Source organism: Lepidochelys kempii, chromosome 10, assembly GCF_965140265.1.
Source record: "Lepidochelys kempii isolate rLepKem1 chromosome 10, rLepKem1.hap2, whole genome shotgun sequence".
Classification (NCBI taxonomy): domain Eukaryota; kingdom Metazoa; phylum Chordata; order Testudines; family Cheloniidae; genus Lepidochelys; species Lepidochelys kempii.
Window position 1 is genome coordinate 72,038,172 of NC_133265.1, and position 24,352 is coordinate 72,062,523.

Sequence of the window (24,352 nt, forward strand, 5' to 3'; positions counted from 1 at the left end):
TCACTAGGACACTGGACTGGACCCTTCAGTCTCACTATGGATGGGTAATGCAAAGGGAAGGGGGTGGAGGTGAAATGCTGACCTCACCACAGTCAACACTCACTGAGGGGGGCTGCTGTTTGGGAAAGAAGCACGTCAAAGCAGGGTACTATGTTTACGACCGACGTACCTGCAAAGTGCTGAGCAGCTTGTGGAGGTAGGTAATGCTTTGGAGAACGTGCTGCAAGGAAACAAAAGCACAAGAGTGTTGCCGCTATACCTCACTTTACTGTCTGACCACAGGCAAGGCCCATTTTCTTTTCCATTGTAACTCTAGCAACGAGCAGGGCTCTGTGTTTGTCATGGAGGTCGTGGAAGTCCGTTTCTTCTTGTGACCTCCATGACTTCTGCAGCCGTCAGTTTGGTGACCCCAGGGCCACCCACGCCCAGCTGCTGCTGGAGCAACTCTGCAGCCAGCCACTCTGGTGGCTCCGCGGCCAGCTTCTGCTGGAGCGGCCCTGGGGCCAGCCGCACCGGCTGCTGCTCTGGCGGCCCTGGGGACTGCCCGAGCAGCGGCCGATGTGGCTATCCACAGGGACTGCATGAGCAGCTGGGCCCAGGGCATCTGGAGCAGCTGCTTGCCCCCACAGGGTTCCCCACACCTGGCAGCTGGCCCCACAGGAATCCCCCCCCGGCAGCTGGTGCCGCAGGCTCCCCCCTCCACCCAAAGATTCAATCAGGAATATTTATGGTATAAGTCATGGACAGGTCATGGGTGATGATTTTTTGTTCCTTGCCCGTGACCTGTCCATGACTTTTACAAAAAATACCCCTGATTAAATCATAGCCTTAGCAATGAGGCTTACAAAGCCAGGCCATTTTATTTAAAGCCACACAGACATTCTTCTACTTCCCCCGACTCTTCCCATGCTCTCTTCCCTGTATTTACTTATCCCAAACAGACATACTGGTCACAAGTATCTATTTATCCATCCATTTCTCTCGGGCATCTCAGAGACATCTAAGATAATCTCACCCTGGCCTTCCTCAGAGATCAGTGCAGCAACCAGTCATTGAAAGAACCTGACCATGGCATCTGGTGTGCAAATACTCTCACAACAAGGTGCGTGAATCATCCACAGAACCATGGGATTGTTGATACCTCACAGGAATTTGCAGGTTGTTTCTTTAAACTATTTCCTGTAGTGTTAACTGGTTAAAGCGCTAATGATGCTAGGGGAAATGATACAAGGAGGGAAAGGAACTGGCATGAGCTGACCATATTTTCAAATGTGCAGGGAAACAACTGTTAGGGTAAAAATCATAAAAAAGGCCCAGAATGTGTGCCTGTAATGTCTGTTCACAAATGCAAACCCCTGCATTTATGGTGCAGGGAGACTGCAAAATAATGGGCACACAAATGCTGCATGACAATTATTGGAGGCCTTTTGAAAATACAGTCCTAAAGGCAAGCGCTCCAATATCATATACTGGTATAGTGCCAACAGAATGCCTGATGCTTTGGGTGACTTCCCGTATCTCAAAACGCTGGCTAAAGGCTTCTTTGAATCCTGATGAGCATATTGTAATTACTTGTTTAATACAAAAATTCAATTGACAAAAACTGCACTATTTCCAATACTTGTGTAATAAATGTTATTAAGGGAACCTTTGCTCACCGTGATACTTAGCTGCTATTAAAGTTAATTGGGAGTTACCGATGCGTATCAAAGGGAGAATAGAAACCTAATTGCCTCAACTCACTACACCTGCATCATACAATTACACTCATTCTATCTGCAGATGCATGGTAAATACAGTCATGTGCTTTCTAATTGTAATTAAACCTTGATGTCTACAATCAAGGTGTATCCTACAGCTGGCAATTAGATGCCAGTAAGCAAATCCTTAGTCTGAGCATCCAAGCCTAAGTGCACACATAACACAGTGGGTTTAGCTCTCAGTTTACTGTATTTAAGAGTCTTGTTAAACTTTAGCCTCACCTATTGAAAGAAATACACTTGGTACCTAAACTGAAGGGGGGAAAAAACCCACACACCTAAGTCAGGGAGATTGTTCTTACCTCGTTGTTTCTTTTCAACACGAACATCAAATTCGCATTTCCGCCCTGTAAAAAGATCACAGATTTATAAAAAGGCAAATGAGAAATTATAGTAAGTGTCTTTCTAAAAGCAGGATGAAGCACAGACAAACACTCCCGTTTTCCTTTTTGGAAGGGCAGAACTCATGTAGTTTGTAGTAAGTGAAAAATCATTAAATCAAATGTTAATTAGCGATCATTTTGTAGTGATCCACAGCGAGAATGGGTGTGAGGGTATGTTTGGCCTTGGTATTTCAATAATGATGCATAATTAGACATGTTTTACTTGATTTGCAGACAGCTGGCAGATAACCAGTGCCACAGAAGAGTATATTACCCACTAAAATTGTTTTAGGGAGGGAATTTTAAAGGGGAGTTAGAACAAAATTGGTTTGAGCATGTGCCCCCCATTGTTTTTTCCAGGGGGGTGAGTTTTAACTTGTTCTAATATGTCCAGAAATATACTTTTTCAGATTAAAAAAAATACAATCCAAGTGTTAGAAGTGTCAAAGGCCCATGGATGACATTTGACACAAACACAACAATAGTACCTTCTTCAAAATGCTGTCTGATTCTGTTCTCCGAAGATCCTGAGCATCATCACCTTCATCTTTCTCTCCACCTAAAAGAAACACACCAGGTTGGCACAGGTCATTTAGTTTTTCAAACCCCAGATAAAATCCTCAGTCATTAGCAACTGTAAAATGGGGAAAAAGGACTTTAAAAGTGGATGCACGCAGCTGAGCCATGCTCTTCACATATGTATGTTTGCTTCCTATTTGTACCAATAAATATCAGTCATTGCTGACCGTGAGTGGAGAAGAACATAGGTTGGGTTCCAGCTTTGGTTTCAAATAGTATGCTGAAAATTTAGCACGCTGACTTCTGGCTCAACTGTTAGTTTATGGGAATTGAGAGACTTCTGTTTCCATTTCACTAGCATATTTGCTCTGGTCTCCAAGACAAGTTGTTTTAGAACATGTAGTGTGAGTGACAACTATCAAGTCAGATCTTACTACATCAAGCTACGTTTCAATGCTACCCATGCAAACTGGACTTGGAGGACTTAGACCAGGGATCAACAACCCTTGGCATGCGGCCCACCAGGGTAAGCCCCCTGGTGGGCCAGGCTGGTTTGTTTACCTGCTGTATCCACAGGCTCGGGGTTCGCCGCTCCAAGCCAATGGGGGCTGTGGAAAGGGCAGCCAGCACATCCCTTGGCCCACACCGCTTCCCGCAGCCCCCATTGGCCTGGAGTGGCGAAACGTGGCCAGCGGGAGCTGTGATCAGCCGAACCTGCGGACGTAGCAGGTAAACAAACCGGCCCGGCCTGTCAGGGGCTTACCCTAGCGTGTCGCGTACCAAAGGTTGCCGATCCCTGACTTAGACACTAGTAGTGCTGTATGTGTGTGCAAACAGGTAAGTTATTTTTTGTTAACAGTTCACCCACAGCGTCACACATTAGAACCCTGGAATTTTGATCAGGACACTCGATTTATCCACTGGGATCTTTAATTTCCAGCTGGACAGCTCACAAGAGTGTCTCCAATTGAGACATACCACATGAAAAGACCCACCTGTGCCCATGGTACCCCTCTAGTAGTTTTCTTCCATTGATCAAGGTGCTTTACCAACATGGTGTAAGCATCCAACCCTGCTTTGAACAACCTACAGCACACCACATGCAATCTAACCATATCCCCTTCCTGGAGTCTGGCTTTACTGGTAACTCAAACAAACAATAACCAACCCTAAACCGCAGCCTGTGCTATCTATCCAAGCATCCTTTCATTCCTTTGGAGGGTCCTAGGACCTGCCACATCCCGATGAGTCGAAAGAATAGTAAATATGGCAGGCGACCAACTTGGCTTAATGGTGAAATCCTAGCGGATCTTAAACATAAAAAAGAAGCTTACAAGAAGTGGAAGGTTGGACATATGACCAGGGAAGAGTATAAAAATATTGCTCGGGCATGTAGGAATGTTATCAGGAGGGCCAAATCGCACCTGGAGCTGCAGCTAGCCAGAGATGTCAAGAGTAACAAGAAGGGTTTCTTCAGGTATGTTGGCAACAAGAAGAAAGCCAAGGAATGTGTGGGCCCCTTACTGAATGAGGGAGGCAACCTAGTGACAGAGGATGTGGAAAAAGCTAATGTACTCAATGCTTTTTTTGCCTCTGTTTTCACTAACAAGGTCAGCTCCCAGACTGCTGCGCTGGGCATCACAAAATGCGGAAGAGATGGCCAGCCCTCTGTGGAGATAGAGGCGGTTAGGGACTATTTAGAAAAGCTGGACGTGCACAAGTCCATGGGGCCGGACGAGTTGCATCCGAGAGTGCTGAAGGAATTGGCGGCTGTGATTGCAGAGCCACTGGCCATTATCTTTGAAAACTCGTGGCGAACCGGGGAAGTCCCGGATGACTGGAAAAAGGCTAATGTAGCGCCAATCTTTAAAAAAGGGAAGAAGGAAGATCCTGGGAACTACAGGCCAGTCAGCCTCACCTCAGTCCCTGGAAAAATCATGGAGCAGGTCCTCAAAGAATCAATCCTGAAGCACTTGCATGAGAGGAAAGTGATCAGGAACAGCCAGCATGGATTCACCAAGGGAAGGTCATGCCTGACTAATCTAATCGCCTTTTATGATGAGATTACTGGTTCTGTGGATGAAGGGAAAGCAGTGGATGTATTGTTTCTTGACTTTAGCAAAGCTTTTGACACGGTCTCCCACAGTATTCTTGTCAGCAAGTTAAGGAAGTATGGGCTGGATGAATGCACTATAAGGTGGGTAGAAAGCTGGCTAAATTGTCGGGCTCAACGGGTAGTGATCAATGGCTCCATGTCTAGTTGGCAGCCGGTATCAAGTGGAGTGCCCCAAGGGTCGGTCCTGGGGCCAGTTTTATTCAATATCTTCATAAATGATCTGGAGGATGGTGTGGATTGCACTCTCAGCAAATTTGCGGATGATACTAAACTGGGAGGAGTGGTAGATACGCTGGAGGGGAGGGATAGGATACAGAAGGACCTAGACCAATTGGAAGATTGGGCCAAAAGGAATCTGATGAGGTTCAATAAGGATAAGTGCAGGGTCCTGCACTTAGGACGGAAGAACCCAATGCACAGCTACAGACTAGGGACCGAATGGCTAGGCAGCAGTTCTGCAGAAAAGGACCTAGGGGTTACAGTGGACGAAAAGCTGGATATGAGTCAGCAGTGTGCCCTTGTTGCCAAGAAGGCCAATGGCATTTTGGGATGTATAAGTAGGGGCATAGCGAGCAGATCGAGGGACGTGATCGTTCCCCTCTATTCGACATTGGTGAGGCCTCATCTGGAGTACTGTGTGCAGTTTTGGGCCCCACACTTCAAGAAGGATGTGGATAAATTGGAGAGAGTCCAGCGAAGGGCAACAAAAATGATTAGGGGTCTGGAACACATGAGTTATGAGGAGAGGCTGAGGGAGCTGGGATTGTTTAGCCTGCAGAAGAGAAGAATGAGGGGGGATTTGATAGCTGCTTTCAACTACCTGAAAGGGGGTTCCAAAGAGGATGGCTCTAGACTGTTCTCAATGGTAGCAGATGACAGAACGAGGAGTAATGGTCTCAAGTTGCAGTGGGGGAGGTTTAGATTGGATATTAGGAAAAACTTTTTCACTAAGAGGGTGGTGAAACACTGGAATGCGTTACCTAGGGAGGTGGTAGAATCTCCTTCCTTAGAGGTTTTTAAGGTCAGGCTTGACAAAGCCCTGGCTGGGATGATTTAACTGGGAATTGGTCCTGCTTCGAGCAGGGGGTTGGACTAGATGACCTTCTGGGGTCCCTTCCAACCCTGATATTCTATGATTCTATGATTCTATGATTCCTCCATGTAGATGGATAAATGATCATTTACTACTATTTTATAGATAGGGAAATGAAGTTATGAGGCTTGCCCAAGGTCACACAGGGAGTGAGTGGCAGAGTTGGGAATAGAACCCCGGTTTCCTGACACCCACCCATGCGCCTTCTCCAGTACGCCCTACAGTCTCCTCCCAAAGCCTCTTCAAGATCTCTCATTATCTAATTAATGTGAACATATCTCTGCAGAAGCCCAGGAAAGGTAAAGGGTGGGCTAAGCAGCGAACAATTTCACCAGCCCGGCTGGAGGCTGTCCAAATTATTGCTGCACTAAAAAGCAAGGAAGTGCAACCTAAACAAAATCCCTAAGGTTCCCTGGGCCAATGCATTTTTCATTGGTAGGAGAGGACCTGCTGGGAACTTTGTGGCCTTCCAATGGCTAAGAAACTCTTACATACGGCACACAGCAAATTGTTTGGAGCTTAAGCTTAGTAGTGCTGGAACAGAAGGCTGGAAAGGGGGCCGGGGAGTCCAGTGCTGAGACAGCGATGCTAGCATAGCAGAGTTTATGACAGTTGGGGTGGGAGGGTAGGAGAGAGCACACAGGGCTGAGTTCTGGGGAGGGGGGGGAGGGGGGCGGGGTATGGAAATCTCTGGAACCTGCTGTAGACAAACAGTCAGTTGGGAAGCAGTGAACTGTGCTGCCAAACTAAACACTCATTCATTTGGCTGTGGGAGACTAAATCCACTGCGGGATTGACATGATCGATTGCGTTTGGTTTACGTGTGTGTAGAGAGCACAGGGAGGGAGGAGGGAAGGTGGTGTCAGGCCCCAGCTAAGACCTCAGTTTGCTCTCAGGCTGGGAGGTGGGAGCCCACTGGAGATGAGGGAAGGGGGCTGCAGATACAGAAGCATTGAAGCGGAAGTGAAAGAAACAAATACATAATTAAGGCAAAAGTGTCCAAGTACTTTGTGTGTAAAGAAGGAAGGATGGTTTGAGGGGAAAGCACAGGACTAGAAGTCAGGAGAGCTGGCATCTATTCCCTGCTCAGTCCCAGACTTTCAGTAACCTGGGACAAGTCATTCCACCATTATATGCTGTACCTTCTGCATCTGGCAAATGGGTATAGTGATATTTACCAATCTCACAGGGGGGGTTGGGAAGCTAAATTCATTTAGATATATAAGAACTTTCAGTTTCTTGGCCTGTAGCTGCCAACCAGATATAAGGCATTATTAATACATACCTTCATGCATGCACAATGCACAGAGATACTTACACTTGGATGCATTCATCTGATGACTGTCAAATCCTCCAAAAGTTTCTGCTCTTCTAGGAAGGGAGATGGGGCCAACTCCCCCTTCTTGCTCAGAGTTTGGCAGCAGGTCAGCAGCCCCAAGTGCACTCCCTAGACTCCTACTGATCAAGCTTTGCAAATATTCAACTGAAAGGATAAAAAGCCACAGGAAAAAAGGTCCATTAAAAAACATCCTCAGTATTTACTGACTAGCGTGTTGTTGTTTTTTCTGGCTCAGAGGTGTCAGATCAGTAAATGTACACACTTGTTTGTAAAAAAGATTTAATGGGTTAATAGGAGGACCATGATGCAATAAGAGAGGTGCAGGTACTCCACCTGCAAAAATGTCATGGTACATCAGGCCATAACTCAAACACACTGAGTCTTACACATGTGCTTCCCATCACCCTCTTTCCCCTTGGCAAATGTTCTTGGTGTATTCTTGCACAAAGGCAGGATTTCTAACTTCAGTCTGCTGTGTAATTTACCAAGGGAAAGTGGGCTACATCTACTTGTGGATTTTCCAAAAGACTCAAGTGCCTCTTGTAGATACCAGACCCATAAACTCTTGCTGTGGTATGGAAATCCATTTAGCCTAGCTGTTATATCCCATTATGTGGCAGGAGGGGAGTGTAACCAAAGATAGCATGGCCCATGTTTCAAACAAAAGACCAGATCCGGGGATGTAACTGAGTTGCACAGAACACAGACCAGTGTGTGGTGGGCAACAGGATGAAAGTTCATTTTTGCACTGCCCTGACACATGGCACATATTTCAAACTCTATGAAGGGCTGGCTCCCCCTGTGGTGGGTTAGCAGCCTGAAAACTCCCGGGTACCTCCACTGCCTTCTTCTCACCGATCATTATCATCCCCTTCCTTTCCTGAATTTGTAAGCCTTGTCTGTCTCACACGCTTTACTGTCTGAGGATGGGACTGTGTCTTTAATTATGGTCAATATTATTATTATTGTTTATTCATTAACAGAGAAGGGTCATTCTCCTGAAGGTGGCATTTGAGCACTCATGGATTCAACACAACACTGTTGTTTTGGACACTGTAATTAATGGGACTATTTAGTTTGTTTACCCTCGTTTATTGCACTTTTCATAATGGTCTCCCCTTTGTGTGCCTCCTCTGTATTGGACCTGAACAGCACTCTGGAGACCGAGCCATCCTCCGGCATGCTACAGTCAGTCATATCCCGGAAAATCTTCTCCTTTTCCTCCAGCAGCACTAGGATCTGCTGATCTTTCTGCTGAAGCTGTTCTGTGGGTGAACAGGGGAACACAAATTTAAAACAGAAAACAAGGCTACCCTAAGGAAACTGAATAATCCCTGTGACACGGGCCCCATCATGTGGTAAATCAAAGAATAGCAGGAATTGTGTGCAGTTTACAATCTATATTTAGGCCGTGCAGTGTTGTCGCAGCCATGTTGGTCCCAGGATACTAGAGTGTATACAGAATCTATAAGCAGGCTTGGCAGACTTTGATTTTTATTTTTCCTAATAATTTTGATGGATAATAACAACATTAATTTTTAAGCTTTTTCCCCCCAATTTTCATCTATTTAAATTTATATAGTTGCAGGAAATTACGGCTTTTCCCATTTTTATTGATTTGAATTTTCACTGTTGCAGGAAATTGCAAGGGGAGGGGGTGCAGTGTCAGACAATAGGGAGTGTCAGAGAATTATTAGTGACAGTAGATGATGAGATTAAAAAAGTTGAAGCTTTATAACCATTAAAACACAAATTGTCAGCATCACATGTCAGAAATAGACAAAGTAAATATCTTCAAATCAAACTAAGTTCTCAAGCAGCACCTTTCTTACTTCACCTATCTGCAGATTTAGATTTTTATTGATGGGAAAAAAATTTGTTGTGTACACAGTGAAATTGACATTTACCAATAAAAAATTAATCCTTCCAAGCCTAGCTATATGCTCTCACAAGGAGCAGTCCCCATGGAGTCAAACTTTGTTTTTCCAAATGAGGTTGGGGAACATGAAAGTAACACAGATTGAGGAGGTGTCACTCAAACAGATGCATTTGATACACGTTGGGGGTCACAACCTCATTTCAGACCATCCAGGTTTAGACAAAGTGTGACAAAGTATAGTTACTCTATACAGGAAATATCAGAGTCAATCACCAGTAAAAAATAACAAATTCTAAACTATTTTGGGCTAATACCCATAATGAAACATTTCAGAATCCCCAGAGAGCTGCGGTACTCAGCAATCTTGCATTCCTAGTACCCAGGCTGCTCAATGCTCAGTTTTCAATATAAATCCATACACACAATGGTGAAAACACCACAGGATAACAGTCCTAGAGGATCACTGCAATTCCCAGGTTATTGTATTCACTTGTCCCTTGACCTTTTTTTACATCTCAGACCTGAGGGGAGGCTACAATATAGGTAGGCACTCGGCACAGTCCTCCTCTTCGTGGTACCAAGGCATTATGCTTTGCACTCATTTCTTTGGCCTCACTTCTACTTGTAGGCAGGAGTAACTTGGCAGCCATGCTGCTGTATTGCATTAATCCAGGAATGGGCGCCCTTGGGCTCTCTGCCCTGCTTGCTGGCTCTTTTACTTTGCATTTAAGCATACGCCCCTGCACCCCTGCTACAACCACAGCCAGCAAACAGAATTTCTGCAGCTACGTTGGTCATTTGGCATCTCAGAAATAAAGTCGGCACAGCAGAGCTCTGTCCCAGGCTCAAGGCTCCCGCTTCAAAACTACACCTCTCATCCTGGGGGCAGTATTTATCTGTTAGCAGTAAACGGCTACCCTGTGACCGTGCTCCCACCTGAATGGCATCTTCGCTTTTACAGTGCCGTCAACGAACTGTGCTAGTGATACTTGCAAAGCCACATATCTGCTTGACCCGTGATGCAGCAGAGGAAACAATACAGAATAGGTGTATTTCTTCACTCTTTACTCCTCCTTCCACAGCCAAAACACCCTGCATGTTGGGGCCATCCCTCTAGAGAGGAGGGCTCTCTGAAGAATCAGTGAATGTACCTCCAAGCCCTGGCTGGTGGGGATTACAACAGCAGCTCTCTCAGCTGCCTGTACATTTAGGGGCTGAGAGACGGGGACCTGAACCCTAATCCTCTCCCAAATATCTTGCCACTCCTAGACCATGCTGGTCTAGGCCACAAAATTCATTTTCTTCACAGCTGAAAGCCACTGGCACCTGAAAAGAACTAGAACTACTGACTAATAGAGGCAAGAGAGAAGTAGAGTACCTGACGTATCAACGATCTGCCAGTGCCTCACATGCACTGCACCACAGTTATAAGCCAGCCTTTTCTGAAGGCACCAGTGGAGGCCGTCACCCCATGGGAAGTCATTTCCCTGTCCTGAAGGACACATCGTTGTTTCACTTCAGCTGCAGTTCTGCTTTAGTCCCAGTGAGGAGGGGAGAACTCATTTTGTCAAATTTGAAGCCCAACTGAAAATTGGGGGTTCTAGATTTGGACCGAAATTTGAAACTTTGGAGGTTCAGAGCTTTCCTTGGTACTGGCCCCTGGCAGCCTTACAACCCATGTCAGACTGTCTTTCAAACAAGGATTTTAATTGTTTGCAAAGTGCAGGCTTCTATCTTCCCTGAAAACCCATGGTTAAAATCAGGGATGAAAAAGTTTCACTAAACTCAGTATTAGGTTTGCAAAACTTCACCCAATGATTCTCTGAGCCCCAGCAGCCTTACCTTTTAACTCTCTGGCTTTGGTGTCCAATACTCTCTTCTCCAGTTCTGATTCACTCGGGATTCCTTCATCTTCATCTTTGTCCCTGCATGAGAGGTACCCCTCAATTACTACCACAACAAAGCATGTGAGAAACATCTAAACCACACAAATAGCGCATTAACTTACATGGTGTTAATTGTGTCCTGAATTATTTGTATCCAGCTATTGCGTTCCTCCTTGGAGCTGGCGTGGACTTCTACCATCTCTGGATCTTTCACTACGGTGGTAATCAGGAATAAACCCTTTTCCTCATGGGCCACTTCTCGTACAATCAGTTTCTTCAGAGAGATTACAGTGGATCTCTGGTCCTTCAGATGAGAGGAGATTGGTGAGAAGACAAACAAAAAGCCTCAGAGCTTTAGGCTGGCAATAAGTGCTCAAAAGCTCCTAATGCCTGCAGTCATACCTCCTTCCTACTTGTGAGTACCTTTTATCAACTACAGGCCAAAAAAAGTGCGAGGCTCACCAAATATGTATATTCTGAGAGTAATTTATTTCACTGTGCCCAGAATGCTGGTGTCACCTCCCTCTGTCAGTTCAGGAGGAATTGTCCTCAGATGTCCCTGGATACAATTCAAAATTGCCTTTGTGGTTTTCCGGATTCTCCAAGAACTTGCTCTGATCTCACATCCTGCTGCCTATGCTCTCTATTCCTGGACTCTTTATCCCCACATCACCACTCTCGGTATGGCTTGCTGGTCCCTGTTTCACTATCATCGCCTTTGTTCTCCCTCCCTCAGAACCCTTGCATCACATCCTCTCTTCAGATCTCACCAAAATCCTTCCTGTTCTCTGTAGCTTAAAACCGACTCCTGCTACGTAAATTTGTGTGAGACTGTTGCATCAAGCATTCCACAGAAGAGTATGTGCAATATGCTGTTAGGGTCACTGTAATATCACTGGTTTCAGAGTAACAGCCGTGTTAGTCTGTATTCGCAAAAAGAAAAGGAGTACTTGTGGCACCTTAGAGACTAACCAATTTATTTGAGCATAAGCTTTCGTGAGCTACAGCTCACTTCATCGGATGCATACCGTGGAAACTGCAGCAGTGGCTACTCACTGGTTTGGGGGCCACTAGCATTTTTTATTTTTAGCATGTCTCATAGCCTGTCTCTTTCATCTAGGACTTTCTCTGAAAGTTCCTATTTTTGTTTACATCAACTGGTCCATGACAAATATATTCCTATAGCATGCTGCTTTGTGAGCTTCTTGAACTTTATTGCAGCAGTAGGCTTTTGTTCCTGTGCTTTTTAGATTGATTTATTAAGTCTGTTCTTTCTGCTGGGATTCATTTGTACACAGTTCACGTTCTTCCCTCCTAAGTGAGCAGGATTTGCACAGGCCGATGAAGAATAAATGTATCCAATGACAGGCTTATTTTCAGAGCCAATTACCAAATGTTCAAAATCACTGTAGAAATCACCGAGTGCGGGTGGGGTGGAGAAATTAAGACATGTTTTCAATAGAAAATAATGGAGTGTGCTAAGGAAACAAAACTGTTACATGCAAAGTGATCTGTCCAATAAAAACTAAGGAATGTAGCAGGCAGTGACATGCTTTCATTGCAAGGATCATCTATGTAAAAGAAAGGAAGAGAAAACATCAAAGCCTTACCAATGAGGCAAAGACATACTTCTGGTCCTTTTCCTGAAGGAATATCAGCATGTCTGAGAGGAGGACAGCCTGGACCTCTACAACGGAGAAAAAACACCAAGTTTTAACCACCAAATATATATCTATGTCAATCACTGGTTCTTGTGCCTACCAATACCTTTTATTTAGCAATGCCATGCATGCTAGAGCTCCTGGTGAGCATAAGAGCGATAATTTGGGCTACCCTAAGAAAGTGGATTAGTCTGCTGTTTGCTGTTTTGCTTCCTAGTTAGTAGGAACTGTAAGCATCGCAGAGGCAATATGCTCAGCTCCTAGAAAGAGAATGGCCTCTATCTCTATAGCGACTCCTGTGGACAATGTAAAATCACCATTGAAAGAAGTCAGATGGAATCATATCTACTCAGTCTTGGCTGGGATGTTCTTTTCAAACCACAAGCCCTCTGAGAGTCATGGAAGATTGGGGAAGTGGAAGCAAGGGATGCTCACTGAACATATTCCCTATTCATTCACATAATCAATATTTTTATCCTCAAGCAAAATATCTGTTTGGTTTCATTGCTCTCCTCTCTTGAGTGATGCAAATTAACTTGTAACAACACTTGTCAGCTGCAGTTTCTTCCCCAAGCACTTTAACTTCAGCAGCTAATGTTGACTCTGCCCACAGATGTATATGGCTCTCTCTGAATTCACGAGGAGCCAAACGGGTGTGCCTCAGAGGAGAGAATCTGACTCAAGCAGGAGAAAAGAAAGAAATGCAAAGAGGATGAAGAGAAAATTCTGAATCAGAGCAAGGATATTTCCCCAAAATACACATGCTACCTTCCAAATCGCCTCATGATACAGTACATCACAAAATTACATAGTAAGTATTGAGTGCGATGCCCCACCCAAGCCCCACCGCACAAAGAGTTTCTGTGTAATACACTACGAGACCTCGTGACATACAGATGAGGTAAACTCAAAAGCTAACTCATCCCCTGCGTAACTCCTTCCAGCCATTTTGGAGGAACAAGATCCCTTTCAGATCAAATACGAACCAAACTTTTGCCAAAGCCTCAAACCAAACCCAAACCTCTTTGGAGGTTTGTAAAAGTTCAGGTAAGATTTGTTTTACTTTGGTTTGTTTTTGTTTCCAACTGCACTTTCTGCTTTTGGTGCAGAGGAGGAAAGACCAAAATACTTCAAGGAAAGCTATTTCTGTGTTTCTCCTGGCTCCAGTTCCAAATCCCAGAAGTTAGGGTAAGCAGGTTCTAAACTTTTGGATGCTTTCCCATCTGGAACTTCTGACTCATCTCTACTGGCTAGCTATAGGCTCTGGTAGTGGGAGCTATTATTTCTATAGGAAATGCATAATAAAACGTATGCTGAGAGATCTCATGAAAGTGTAACCCACATGCCAAATAGGGAGATATCTCTTTAAGAGATCTATGTGGTAGGAATGAGTTGTGTCTGCATCCCTGCTGCTAGGCAGATGCACAATTAACATTCCACTCAGAAGTTTCTGAAATTGGGTGTGGTAGTTTTGGGTATGCTCAATAGGTTCCCCGTTGCTGGACTCAGACTTCACGAGGGCAAGTAGTTAGGGCAGCTGCTTTGCAACAGGCCACGTGCACTCTGTGGGTTGGGAGAAGCTGAGCTCCAGGAGCAGAAAGCAGGCTGTTTTCCCTAACTCTGAAGCATTTTGCAGCAGATTGGTGGAGCAGTTCACCCAGCAGGGAAGCCCTGACAGTGTTAATTATAGAGAGGAAAATGGGAGGGAAAATTAATTTCTTTTATTTTAACTGTATACTTTGAATGCTGTTTAATTTTAGCTAAACTGTTTTAGTTTAAATTGTCTCAACCAGTATGATTCCTTAACTTAAATGGGATAATGAGGAAAGAGTCATTTATATTTTGCTATTCTCAGTTTTGTTTTCTTATAACAGGATTTTTTTAAATCTATAAACTTAACTGAGTGGTTAGTTAATTGGTTAGCCGACTAGCTGAGTGATTTCAGCAGAGGAGGAAGAGTCTGCATGGATTCCAACTGAAGATTTCTACAGGCAAGTGGAGGCAAGATGTTGGTTTTGACTCAGCGGACTGTATAGATTTGGTGATCAAAGACTAATTGAGACTCAGGTGAACTCAACCTAAGCTTTTGGGAGCTCTGAGTTTCTTCTCGCTGTGTTTCGGTGGGGACTGACCTGTAATTTTTTTTCTTTATGTTTATGTATAACTGTAAAGGTAATACATGTGGATTATAAAATAACCATGTAATGTTGCAGAAATTACGTGGTAATTATTATTATTATTAATTATGTTTTTTTATCATTTTATAAAGTTGGTACTTAAGAATTAAGTTCATTCCTTTTGTTCTTCAGGACTTGATTGTGGGGAAGTTGACCTTGGGGAATCCTTGCTGAAAATCCTCAATGACTAAATTCTGGGTCTCCAGGTGCTTTTCTATGGGATTTTTAAGGCACTGGAGAAGGGCAATGAAGTAAACTCTAGCGTCCACCCAAAGATTACAATAGCAAGAGAAATAATTTGCCTTACCACCGTCCATAGTCACAAACATTCCTAGGAACTAGGGCTGTCAATTAATCTCAGTTGACTCAGATGATTAACTCAAACAAATTAATCGTGATTAAGAAAATTAATTGTGATTAATCACACTTATAACAAATTGAAATGTATTAAGTATTTTTGGATATTTTTCTACATTTTCAATATTGATTTCAAATACGACACAGAATACAAGTGCACAGGACTCACTTTATATTATTATTTTTTATTACAAATATATGCAATGTAAAAATGATAAACAAAAGAAATAGTATTTTTCAATTCACCCCATGCAAGTACTGAAGTGCAATCTCTTTATCATGAAAGTGTAACTTACAAAAGCAGATTTTTTTTGGTTACATAACTGCACTCAAAAACAAAACAGTGTAAAACTTTAGAGCTTACAAGTCCACTCAGTCCTACTTCTCATTCTGCCAATCGGTAAAACAAACAAGTTTGTTTACATTGACAGGAGATACTGCTGTCTGCTTCTTGTTTACAATGTCACCTGAAAGTGCTGATGATGCTCGTTAAAAAAATAATGCGTCAATTAAATTTATGACTATACTCCTTTGGAGGGGTGGGGGGAGAACTGTATGTCTCCTGCTCTGTTTTAAATATATTCTGCATATATTTCATGTTATAGCAGTCTCGGATGATGACCCAGCACATGTTCGTTTTAAGAACACTGTCTCAGCAGATTTGACAAAATGCAAAGAAGGTACTGATGTGAGATTTCTAAAAACAGCTACAGCACTCGACCCAAGGTTTAAGAATCTGAAGTGCCTTCCAAAATCTGAGAGGGACAAGGTATGGAGCATGCTTTTAGAAGTCTTAAAAGAGCAACACTCTGGTGTGGAAACTACAGAACCCGAACCACCAAAAAAGGAAATCAACCTTCTGCTGGTGGCGCCTGACTCAGATGGTGAAAATGAACATGCGTCAGTCCGCACTGCTTTGGATCGTTATCAAGCAGAACCCATCATCAGCATGGTAACATGTCCTTTGGAATGGTGGTTGAAGCATGAAGGGACATATGAATCTTTAGCACATCTGGCACGTAAAAATCTTGCAGTGCCAGCTACAACAGTGCCATGTGAACGCCTGTTCTCACTTTCAGGTGACACTGTAAACAAGAAGCAGGCAGCATTATCTCCTGCAAATTGTAATCAACCTTGTTTGTCTGAGTGATTGGCTGAACAAGAAGTAGTACTGATGGGGTTTTTTTGTACATAATTCTACATTTGTAAGTTCAACTTTCATGATAAAGAGATTGCACTACAGTATTTGTGTGAGGTGAATTGAAAAATAATTTTGTTTTGTTTTTTACAGTGCAAATATTTGTAATCAAAAATATATATAAAGTGAGTACTGTACACTTGGTATTTTGTGTTCTAAGTTAAATTAATATTTGAAAATGTAGTAAACATCCACAAATATTTAAAATAAATGGTATTCTATTGTTGTTTAATCATGCGATTAATTTTTTTAATCATGCAATTAATCGTGATTAATTTTTTTAATCGCTTGACAGCCCTATTAGGAACCTAGAAACGATCTGCAAACTTTCCCTCTCCAAACCCTCAGAACAGATCATATCAAATTTGGAATCTAATGGCACAGAATATGGAGGGATGCACAGGTAAAAACCCTTCTACTTCCACCTCTACAATCAAGATATTCTTTGGAGCCACAACATGCAAGCCCTCCCACTGCAAGCCCTCAGCGAACAGCTGTGCATCACCATTCACACCAGCAATGGTACTATTGCGCCCTGCTGCTCTCATTTTTAATTTACTCTTGGTGGCCAATTTTCTATTAGTCTGGATCCCACGTCTCCCAAGGAGGTGCCCACTGGAAGAGTGGGGTTGGTTCTATCATGAGCTCCTCCATGACTGCTGAGGAGCAAGTGAAGCCCAGATGACAGTGAGCAAGGTTTCCCTTCCCTGGGGGTGGATTCACCATCACACTCATCACTTAGCTTGTTGGGCAAAGCTTGGAAGGTAAATAAATAAGCAGCATCAATGGTGAGCAGTAACAGAAATAGCAGAAATGTTTGTGGCAGTAATCTAGGGCGTTACTAAGAGCACAGGGAAGGATTTTTCATGGTTTTTACTTTGACAGCACCTTTCTAGAAACAGAAAAATCAATAAAATAATATGAATAATAAATGGACCAGCAATTTCAGAAGAAACCCTGTGTAAAAGGCAGAGGAACCACCAAGCCAAAGGAAAGGGAATGAAGTGGCAGGTCATAAAATGGATGAGCCCTGCCATCATCTGGAGACAGGGAGGGTACGTCCTTTGGGTGCATGATTTGTAGGATTTTCTCACCTTTCAGTCTCCCAGCTGAGTTTTTCAGTGAGACAGGCCCATCTCGGATGAGTTTCCTACGTCTCAAGTCCTCCCTGGCAAACATCTGGCCACTCTTCATCCTCATGATGGACTTGCTGTCCGTCCGGGTGTAGATCTCAGTAAGACGCGTTTTCTTTTCATAGTTGTTGACTTTGCTATTGACTGCAGCAATCACATCTTTAACCAGGTTTAGTGACTGGGTCAAGTCTTGATGTTCCACTTCGTTTTCTTCAGGAGTGAGAGAGAGACTCAATTTCAGTTCACCCTTATTGTGAGTATGCAGAGCCTAACTTCTTACTTCTCCCCTTTCCCTTACCCGTGAGTCATCAAACGCTATAGCACACGGATGCACTATTTTAAAATATCTTCCTAAGACAAGTTCCATTTGGAAGAAATGAAAAGTTTGTCACAAACCTTAAACAGACACCAAGACAGTGACGGGGAACCATAGGAAATATACTCTGCATAAGCTATGGCAAACTAGGACAACGTAAATAAGGACCCCATTTTCAGCCTCTGCACGTGCATGGCTGCCTGACCACGTGTATAAAAACAGGCGCGTGCCCATAATGCCCTGTGCACATAGCCGTTTATGTGAGAATATCAGGTGCAGCCATTTTTGAATACCAGATTCGTTTAGGAACACTCAGTAAAGCAGCAATGAGAGTTTTAAGGGTCTGGATTAACGGTCCCCTTCCGGTAGTGGCAAAATTTTCATCTGTTTGGGTCTTGATGAAGTGACACATTTGTGAAATAAATTGTTTCACATTCAGAGATGCTCACTCACACTTCTATAAACCACACCAGTGAGACAGACGACTATGTATGAGGAGGATAATGTCTCTTGGGAACATAAATTTACTTTATAAAAAATGAACAAAATATATGAAAACTTTTGAAAGGTATGAATTACAGAACATTAATGATTATAAAGACACAGTGGTCAGTCTCTGCCACTCCTTGGCTCATCAGTGTTAGCTGACATATCTGTAGGATGCACACCTGCTGATAAACTGGAATAGAAAGCATTACATATACATCATTCTCCAGAGGATTTTGTGGGTGAAATCATATAAAAAACACCCCTGGAGTTTACCATATCTTAAATGAAGTGGCACAGATAAGCCACACCTCATCCTCACCTAATAAAGGGTTTCCACAGAGATTAAACAGAGTGCACCATCAGAAAGCAGGTGAGATTAAACTGTAAACTGAGCCTTTTTGCTCTCTAAGTGAGAGACTGAGAGAAATCAAGAACATAGCGAGCATGTGCTCTGCAGGCTATTCCCACATGTTTCTACCATTCTAACCCCTGAACCCCTCTGGCATTAAGATTCTGTGGCCACTCCTGATGGGTTGATCATGCAGAATCAGAGAGGTGCTTATGTGACAGAGAGAAATATGTGAGAGAGTTGACTGAGGACCTATCACCTGTAACCACTTGATCACAAATAACTCATGAAGAGTCATATTCGAGGCCAAGTTCTTTGAATACAGTATTTAGAAGTATGGTAATGTAGGATTCCTGGGATGGAAGAAACGTTCAAAGCGAGTGTGTGAATCCTCTTGGAGATCTGAGAATCTTATTCTTCCTTATTTTGCCCCTTCCCCAAGCCCCTTTATCTCAGCCACTATCCGAAGTGGACAAGACAGGAGTCTTTGGAGTCCATGCATGTTGCTCCATAATTAGCTAGAGATCGCTGTAGTGATGAACCTACCAAGGCACTTCACTTCTACAGGGGCTGAGTGCTGTATCTCTGCAGCACTCTCAGGCCTGTCTAGCCTGAGGATTGAAACCCTGTTGGAAGAAATGAAATCCAGGTCTCTAATTACAGCAGTAAGCTGGGCACTAAACACTGGGCTAGCTGGCTGATTCTGAGTTAGGCGGTTTTACTGGGAAAGGTCCTGGAGAAAGATACAGAGGAAACAAATGTGCTTAGGAAAAGGAACAGGCTCTACCTTTGGTATATTGTAATATTCTTTGTAGTATCACGGGATACTTTGTGATCCTTTGAGTTACTAGTAAGATGCACTCAGGTATCCCCAGGCGCCTCACCACCGTGCTGCTCATTTTTTTCTAAAAAGACAAGACGTAAATTAAAACACTGCCACTGAAGCGCCCTCCAAGATGTGCCGACGTGCAGTATGCACCCCCTGCGGGGGTCAGCCACAAATCCCCCACCAGTTCCTACCTTGATGAATGCCTGAAAACGCTTCTCTTTTGACTGCAGGTCTTTGAAATAACTGACAGCCTCGTTGTGGTGCCCGCAGAATTTGCCGTAAGTTTTCTTCATTCGCTCCCCATTCTCACCGGAAAACTGCAAGACATGAACAAACTTTTGGCCCCTCACTGAGTTCTTGGGATCAGTCACTTGGCATCACCCATCACCGAAAAGGACGGCTACACAGTCAGTACAAATCTAGCCTGAAGTGTAGCTTTCAAAAAACTAGATCGATGGAATTTAAAGAATGGAGACTAGGCACTGTATAAACCCAGAGCGAGAGACCCTACCACAAAGAGCTGGCACGCCAAAGAGACAAGATGGACAGAGGGAGGGAAAAAGAGCTACAGAGGTGTGAAGCGGCTTGCCCAGAGTCACAGAGCAAATCAGCAGCAGACCCAGGAAGTGGAATCCAGATCCCCTGCTTCCCAGCTTAGTCCCATACACTACAGTCTGTACCGTCACCAGCGCTGATGATTTTCCTCCCATGAGGCATAAACAAACAAAACAGGCATCAACCCTGACAGCAACCCTTTCACCTGAAAATCTCGAAGTGCTTGACAAAGATGGACAATTACTGTCATCTCCATTGTATAAGCGGGGAAGCGGAGGCACAAAGGATATGTCTACACAGCAAAGAAAAACCCAAGCTCTGGGGCCCTCCCACCCCATAGGGTCCTAGACCCTGGTCTTGGGCTGGAGCCCAGAAGTCTATACAGCAGTGAAACAGCCCCACAGCCTGAGCCCCACAAGCCAGCGCCAGCTGGCATGGGCCAGACACGGGTTTTTCTTTGCTGGGTAGACATACCCAAAGAGGAGTGCGACTCACCTTAGGCCACCAGTAAGACAGCATAAGGGCAGGTCTACACTACAGAACCACTTCAGTATAAATAACTATGTCGCTCAGGGGTGTGAAAAATCCATACCGACCTAAGCACTATGTGTAGTGTGTAGACAGCGCTATGCCAGTGGGAGAGCATCTCCTACTGATGTAGCTACCGCCTCTTGCTCAGGTGGATTAACTGCACTGACAGCAGAGAGCTCTCCCGTCAGCGTAGAGCATCTTCACTGAAGCGCTACAGCAGCGCAGCTGTACCAATGCAGTGTTTTAAGTGTAGACCTGCCCTAAGAGAGAGAATTGTCAGTCAGGAGTTCCTGGCTTGCAGTCTTGTGCTTAGGGCATGCAGGTGTCTCTCACCACTCACCTGATTCACCAGGATATCTCCTATCCTCTTGATAACAAAGTTCTTTTCACTTTTGTCCATCAGGGACTCTTTCTTCCTCTCCAGAATCCGCTGGAAGAACTGGTTGTGGATGTTCAGCAAGTCATCCAGGCAAGGAAAGACCTTTTCCACCATTTGCTGTTCAAACTGCAGCTCCTGCACCATCCCCCTGCTGTACACATCACTCATGATCTTCAGAGTGCGGACATGATGCATCTCTGTCTGCATCAGTTCTGCATGAGACAAGGACAGGTCCAACAGAGGAAGCACATGGGTCAAAATTATTATCCTCTAGGACAAGGCGCTGTATCAACCCAGAGTACTTGGCATTGCTAAGACAAGGAAAGGCATTCACCAGATCTAGCTGGTTAGAAGGGCTCATAGAAGCTAACAATGTAATGAAGTGCTATGGGGTCATAATTCCCCATTCTGACATGTGTGTTACTTGCACTACTGTTACTGGGATTTATACATGTGAACTTGGGGAAAACAGTCTATAATACATTAAATGCAACACCAATACCATTGATATATACCAGTTTCATTCTTTTTTTACCTCTTAATAGTTACTGATTTGATCATCAACATGAAAACATTTTTTCTTTACAAAGTGCATGGTAGGGCTTAGCTTGGGGGTGGATCAGCCCTCCCCATACTCTGTTCATATGAACAAGTGCTCGCTCTCATTACTGCTAGAACACTGGTCCCCAAACTTTGGGGCCTGCCCCCCTGGGGGGGGGCACGGAGGAACATTTGGGAGGAGGGCAGGGTAGAGCATGAAGTGGGGCCTGAGCCAACTCCACACAGGGAAGAAGGGAGTGCCACCCGGCCCCGCTCTGGCCCCAGCCGCAGCCTGGTCTTGGCCCCTGGAGCGGCTGTGGCTCTGCTCCCGGTCCCAGTCCAGCTGCTGCTCTGCTCCCAGCCATGAACCTGGCCCCAGTCTCAGCGCCCGGCTCCCAATTGCAGTTGCGGGGGAGGGCAGGGAGCAAGGGGGGCGCAAGGTAAAAAGTTTGGGGACCATTGTGCTGGAATCTGAACACTGCAGAAGGACAGATGATAATACCAAAACACTATGTTGCTCCTCTCAATATAGTTATTTTTCTGTGCAGCACAAGAGGACTCTTATATCAAGGGGGAGAAGATGCTAAAACAAGTAATTGACTACTCTGTACTCATGGATAACTGTGTATAAAGGTCATCACCAGACAAACCAGGAGATACCTTGAACCATCCAAACAAATTGTAAGTGAAATCCAGAATTCCAAAGCTTAGTAAGATGGTATTGGAGGTCTTCATTTCCAGTAAACACCAAGAGTGAAACTCTGGCCCCAGTGACGTCAATGGCAAACTCCCTTTGACTTAACATTTCCAAATTAGTCACAAACTAAAAGATATGAACAGACCATCCAAACCTAGAGGTTTCTACAAACTAAATTGGATCACTTTTCTTTAACCAATACACATCTCACCATATATGACATCTTGCCGTTTGACGACATCCTTCTTTTGCTGCCGCAAAAACTTGCTGTCCACTACTTGACTCCAGGATTCTGCCTCCAGCTGCTTGGAATCCATCTCAAAGTCCCCCATGAGTTGTCCTTCATTCATGTCTGCACCTGCATAAAAGCAGCATAAAGAGATGTCTGGTCCCATCTGAAATTCCCATTGGCTTTCTACAGCTTCAGGCTTTGTTCTGAATGCCACAAACACCATATCTACTCTCATTTACTGACATGGAAACAATTATATTGAATTTTACTGGGTAAGTACCAAACAATGCAAAGTACTTTTATAGGTTACTTGCTAGTTGCACCAAACAAGTCCACAACTATCATGTATACTGAACTCTGGTTTACAAGACAAGCAAGAACCAGTTATCTGCCATGCTTCTGTGTTCGGATGAATACAATGGGATCTCCTTCAGTGTTTGGATGAATACACTGGGATCTCTTACCCTCATCAGTTAGCGACTCCGTGGATTCATTCACCCGGCTGATTTTATGTAAAGAGTCTGTTGACTGTGACAGGAATTTCCAAGTATGTACTATGCTTTCATCATTGCCAACTCTGCAGAAAAAAGGAAATGCAGAACCCCATTCAGGACTCCAACATTCAAATCAATAACTTTTTAAAGTACACAAAACAAATATAATTTTAAATAAAACTGAAAGCTGCACTAAGTGTTGCCGATTATGCACAGGTATATGTATTGTGTGCGCATGTATTTATATATTTTATATATAATGCTAATAACTACAAATTAGGGCTCAACAAACTGGATCATCTACATTTCTAACTGAAATAATCATTTCCCTAAAACCTGAAGTGAACATTTGAGGTCTGAAAGAGTTTGGTAAACTTAATTTAATTATTTTCATTTTTGTATTGCCATTCCGCTGCCTTATTTTCAAGATACTGTATTTCCAGCTCAGCTAATGCTGAGGAATATCGGAAATCTCTCAAGAGAGTCTGCACATGCAAAGTTCTAGCTGAATGAAATTCATCTAACATTTGGATAAGCAGTTAATCTTGTGGATGTTTTTCTAAACTAAGCCTTTTGATAATTTTCCCCTTCACAGCTCTGCAAACACATATCCAACACAGTTTTCTAAAATCACTGGTATTAGGGAAAATGGAAGAATTAATGATCATGGAAACTCTATGTATAGCAGCACTCTGTGTGTGTGTAATTATTTTATACATATATACAAAATGCATGATGATGTGTGATGGTATGCAGCTTCTACTAGCTTACGTTGTGAATGGCTGCATTACATGCAAACTTCTGAAAATTTTAATTCCCAACACACAGGAAATTTGAAGTTATAGTTCCCACAGCAACTGCATCTTGACCCCTTTCCTCAGACAGTATGTGGTATTTGTTTTTCTGTATATGTTGTGATATTTTATACATCAATATACATGACACACACCCATAAATGTATTCCTAATGAAATATGGGGAATAATGTAGGTTGCTTACACTATGCATACTGTATGTATACCACACATACACACAGAGGCTTACCCTGCAATGTTCTGTATTGAGACGCTTTTTGAAAGTGTTGTAGTCTGCTGTGATCTCCTGTTATTGAATATTGAGGTTACGGTGCTTTCATCAGGGGCAAGTATTGCAGACCGAGGGCGCTCCTTAGGTTGTGAGGCTAGAAGAGAAATGCCAGATATCTGGTAAGAAACACCATCCAAACTCCTTGCTAACGCATTATGATGACTCGACCAAGCAAGATTCTCAAAATTCACTTCCTCTTTGCTGAGAAATAATCTCCTCTTCAACTGGTATCAACTGTCATAGCTCCACTGAAATTTAGCCTCATTCTCTGTCTTTACTGGTTTGTTAACACAGGGCCCATTCCAGATATCCCTGCTCAGGACATAATTTCCATTCACTTTAGTAGTTCTGCCTG

General features: G+C 43.7%; 1 protein-coding gene across 14 annotated transcripts in view; it reads right to left on the reverse strand.

Moving 5' to 3' along the window:
• AKAP13 (A-kinase anchoring protein 13) overlaps nt 1-24,352 on the reverse strand; it is a 330,778-nt gene that overhangs the window by 10,162 nt on the left and 296,264 nt on the right. For all 14 annotated transcript variants that reach the window (XM_073304193.1, XM_073304191.1, XM_073304188.1 and 11 more), the window contains 15 exons: nt 23,956-24,091; nt 22,883-22,995; nt 22,398-22,544; nt 20,911-21,161; nt 19,676-19,801; nt 19,443-19,560; nt 17,463-17,711; nt 12,586-12,662; nt 11,098-11,279; nt 10,932-11,014; nt 8,296-8,475; nt 7,190-7,354; nt 2,632-2,702; nt 2,063-2,107; nt 170-220 (listed from right to left, as the gene is read on the reverse strand). In XM_073304193.1, the coding sequence (XP_073160294.1) occupies nt 170-220; nt 2,063-2,107; nt 2,632-2,702; nt 7,190-7,354; nt 8,296-8,475; nt 10,932-11,014; nt 11,098-11,279; nt 12,586-12,662; nt 17,463-17,711; nt 19,443-19,560; nt 19,676-19,801; nt 20,911-21,161; nt 22,398-22,544; nt 22,883-22,995; nt 23,956-24,091 (1,994 nt within the window). The remainder of the gene's footprint in view (nt 1-169; nt 221-2,062; nt 2,108-2,631; nt 2,703-7,189; nt 7,355-8,295; nt 8,476-10,931; nt 11,015-11,097; nt 11,280-12,585; nt 12,663-17,462; nt 17,712-19,442; nt 19,561-19,675; nt 19,802-20,910; nt 21,162-22,397; nt 22,545-22,882; nt 22,996-23,955; nt 24,092-24,352) is intronic.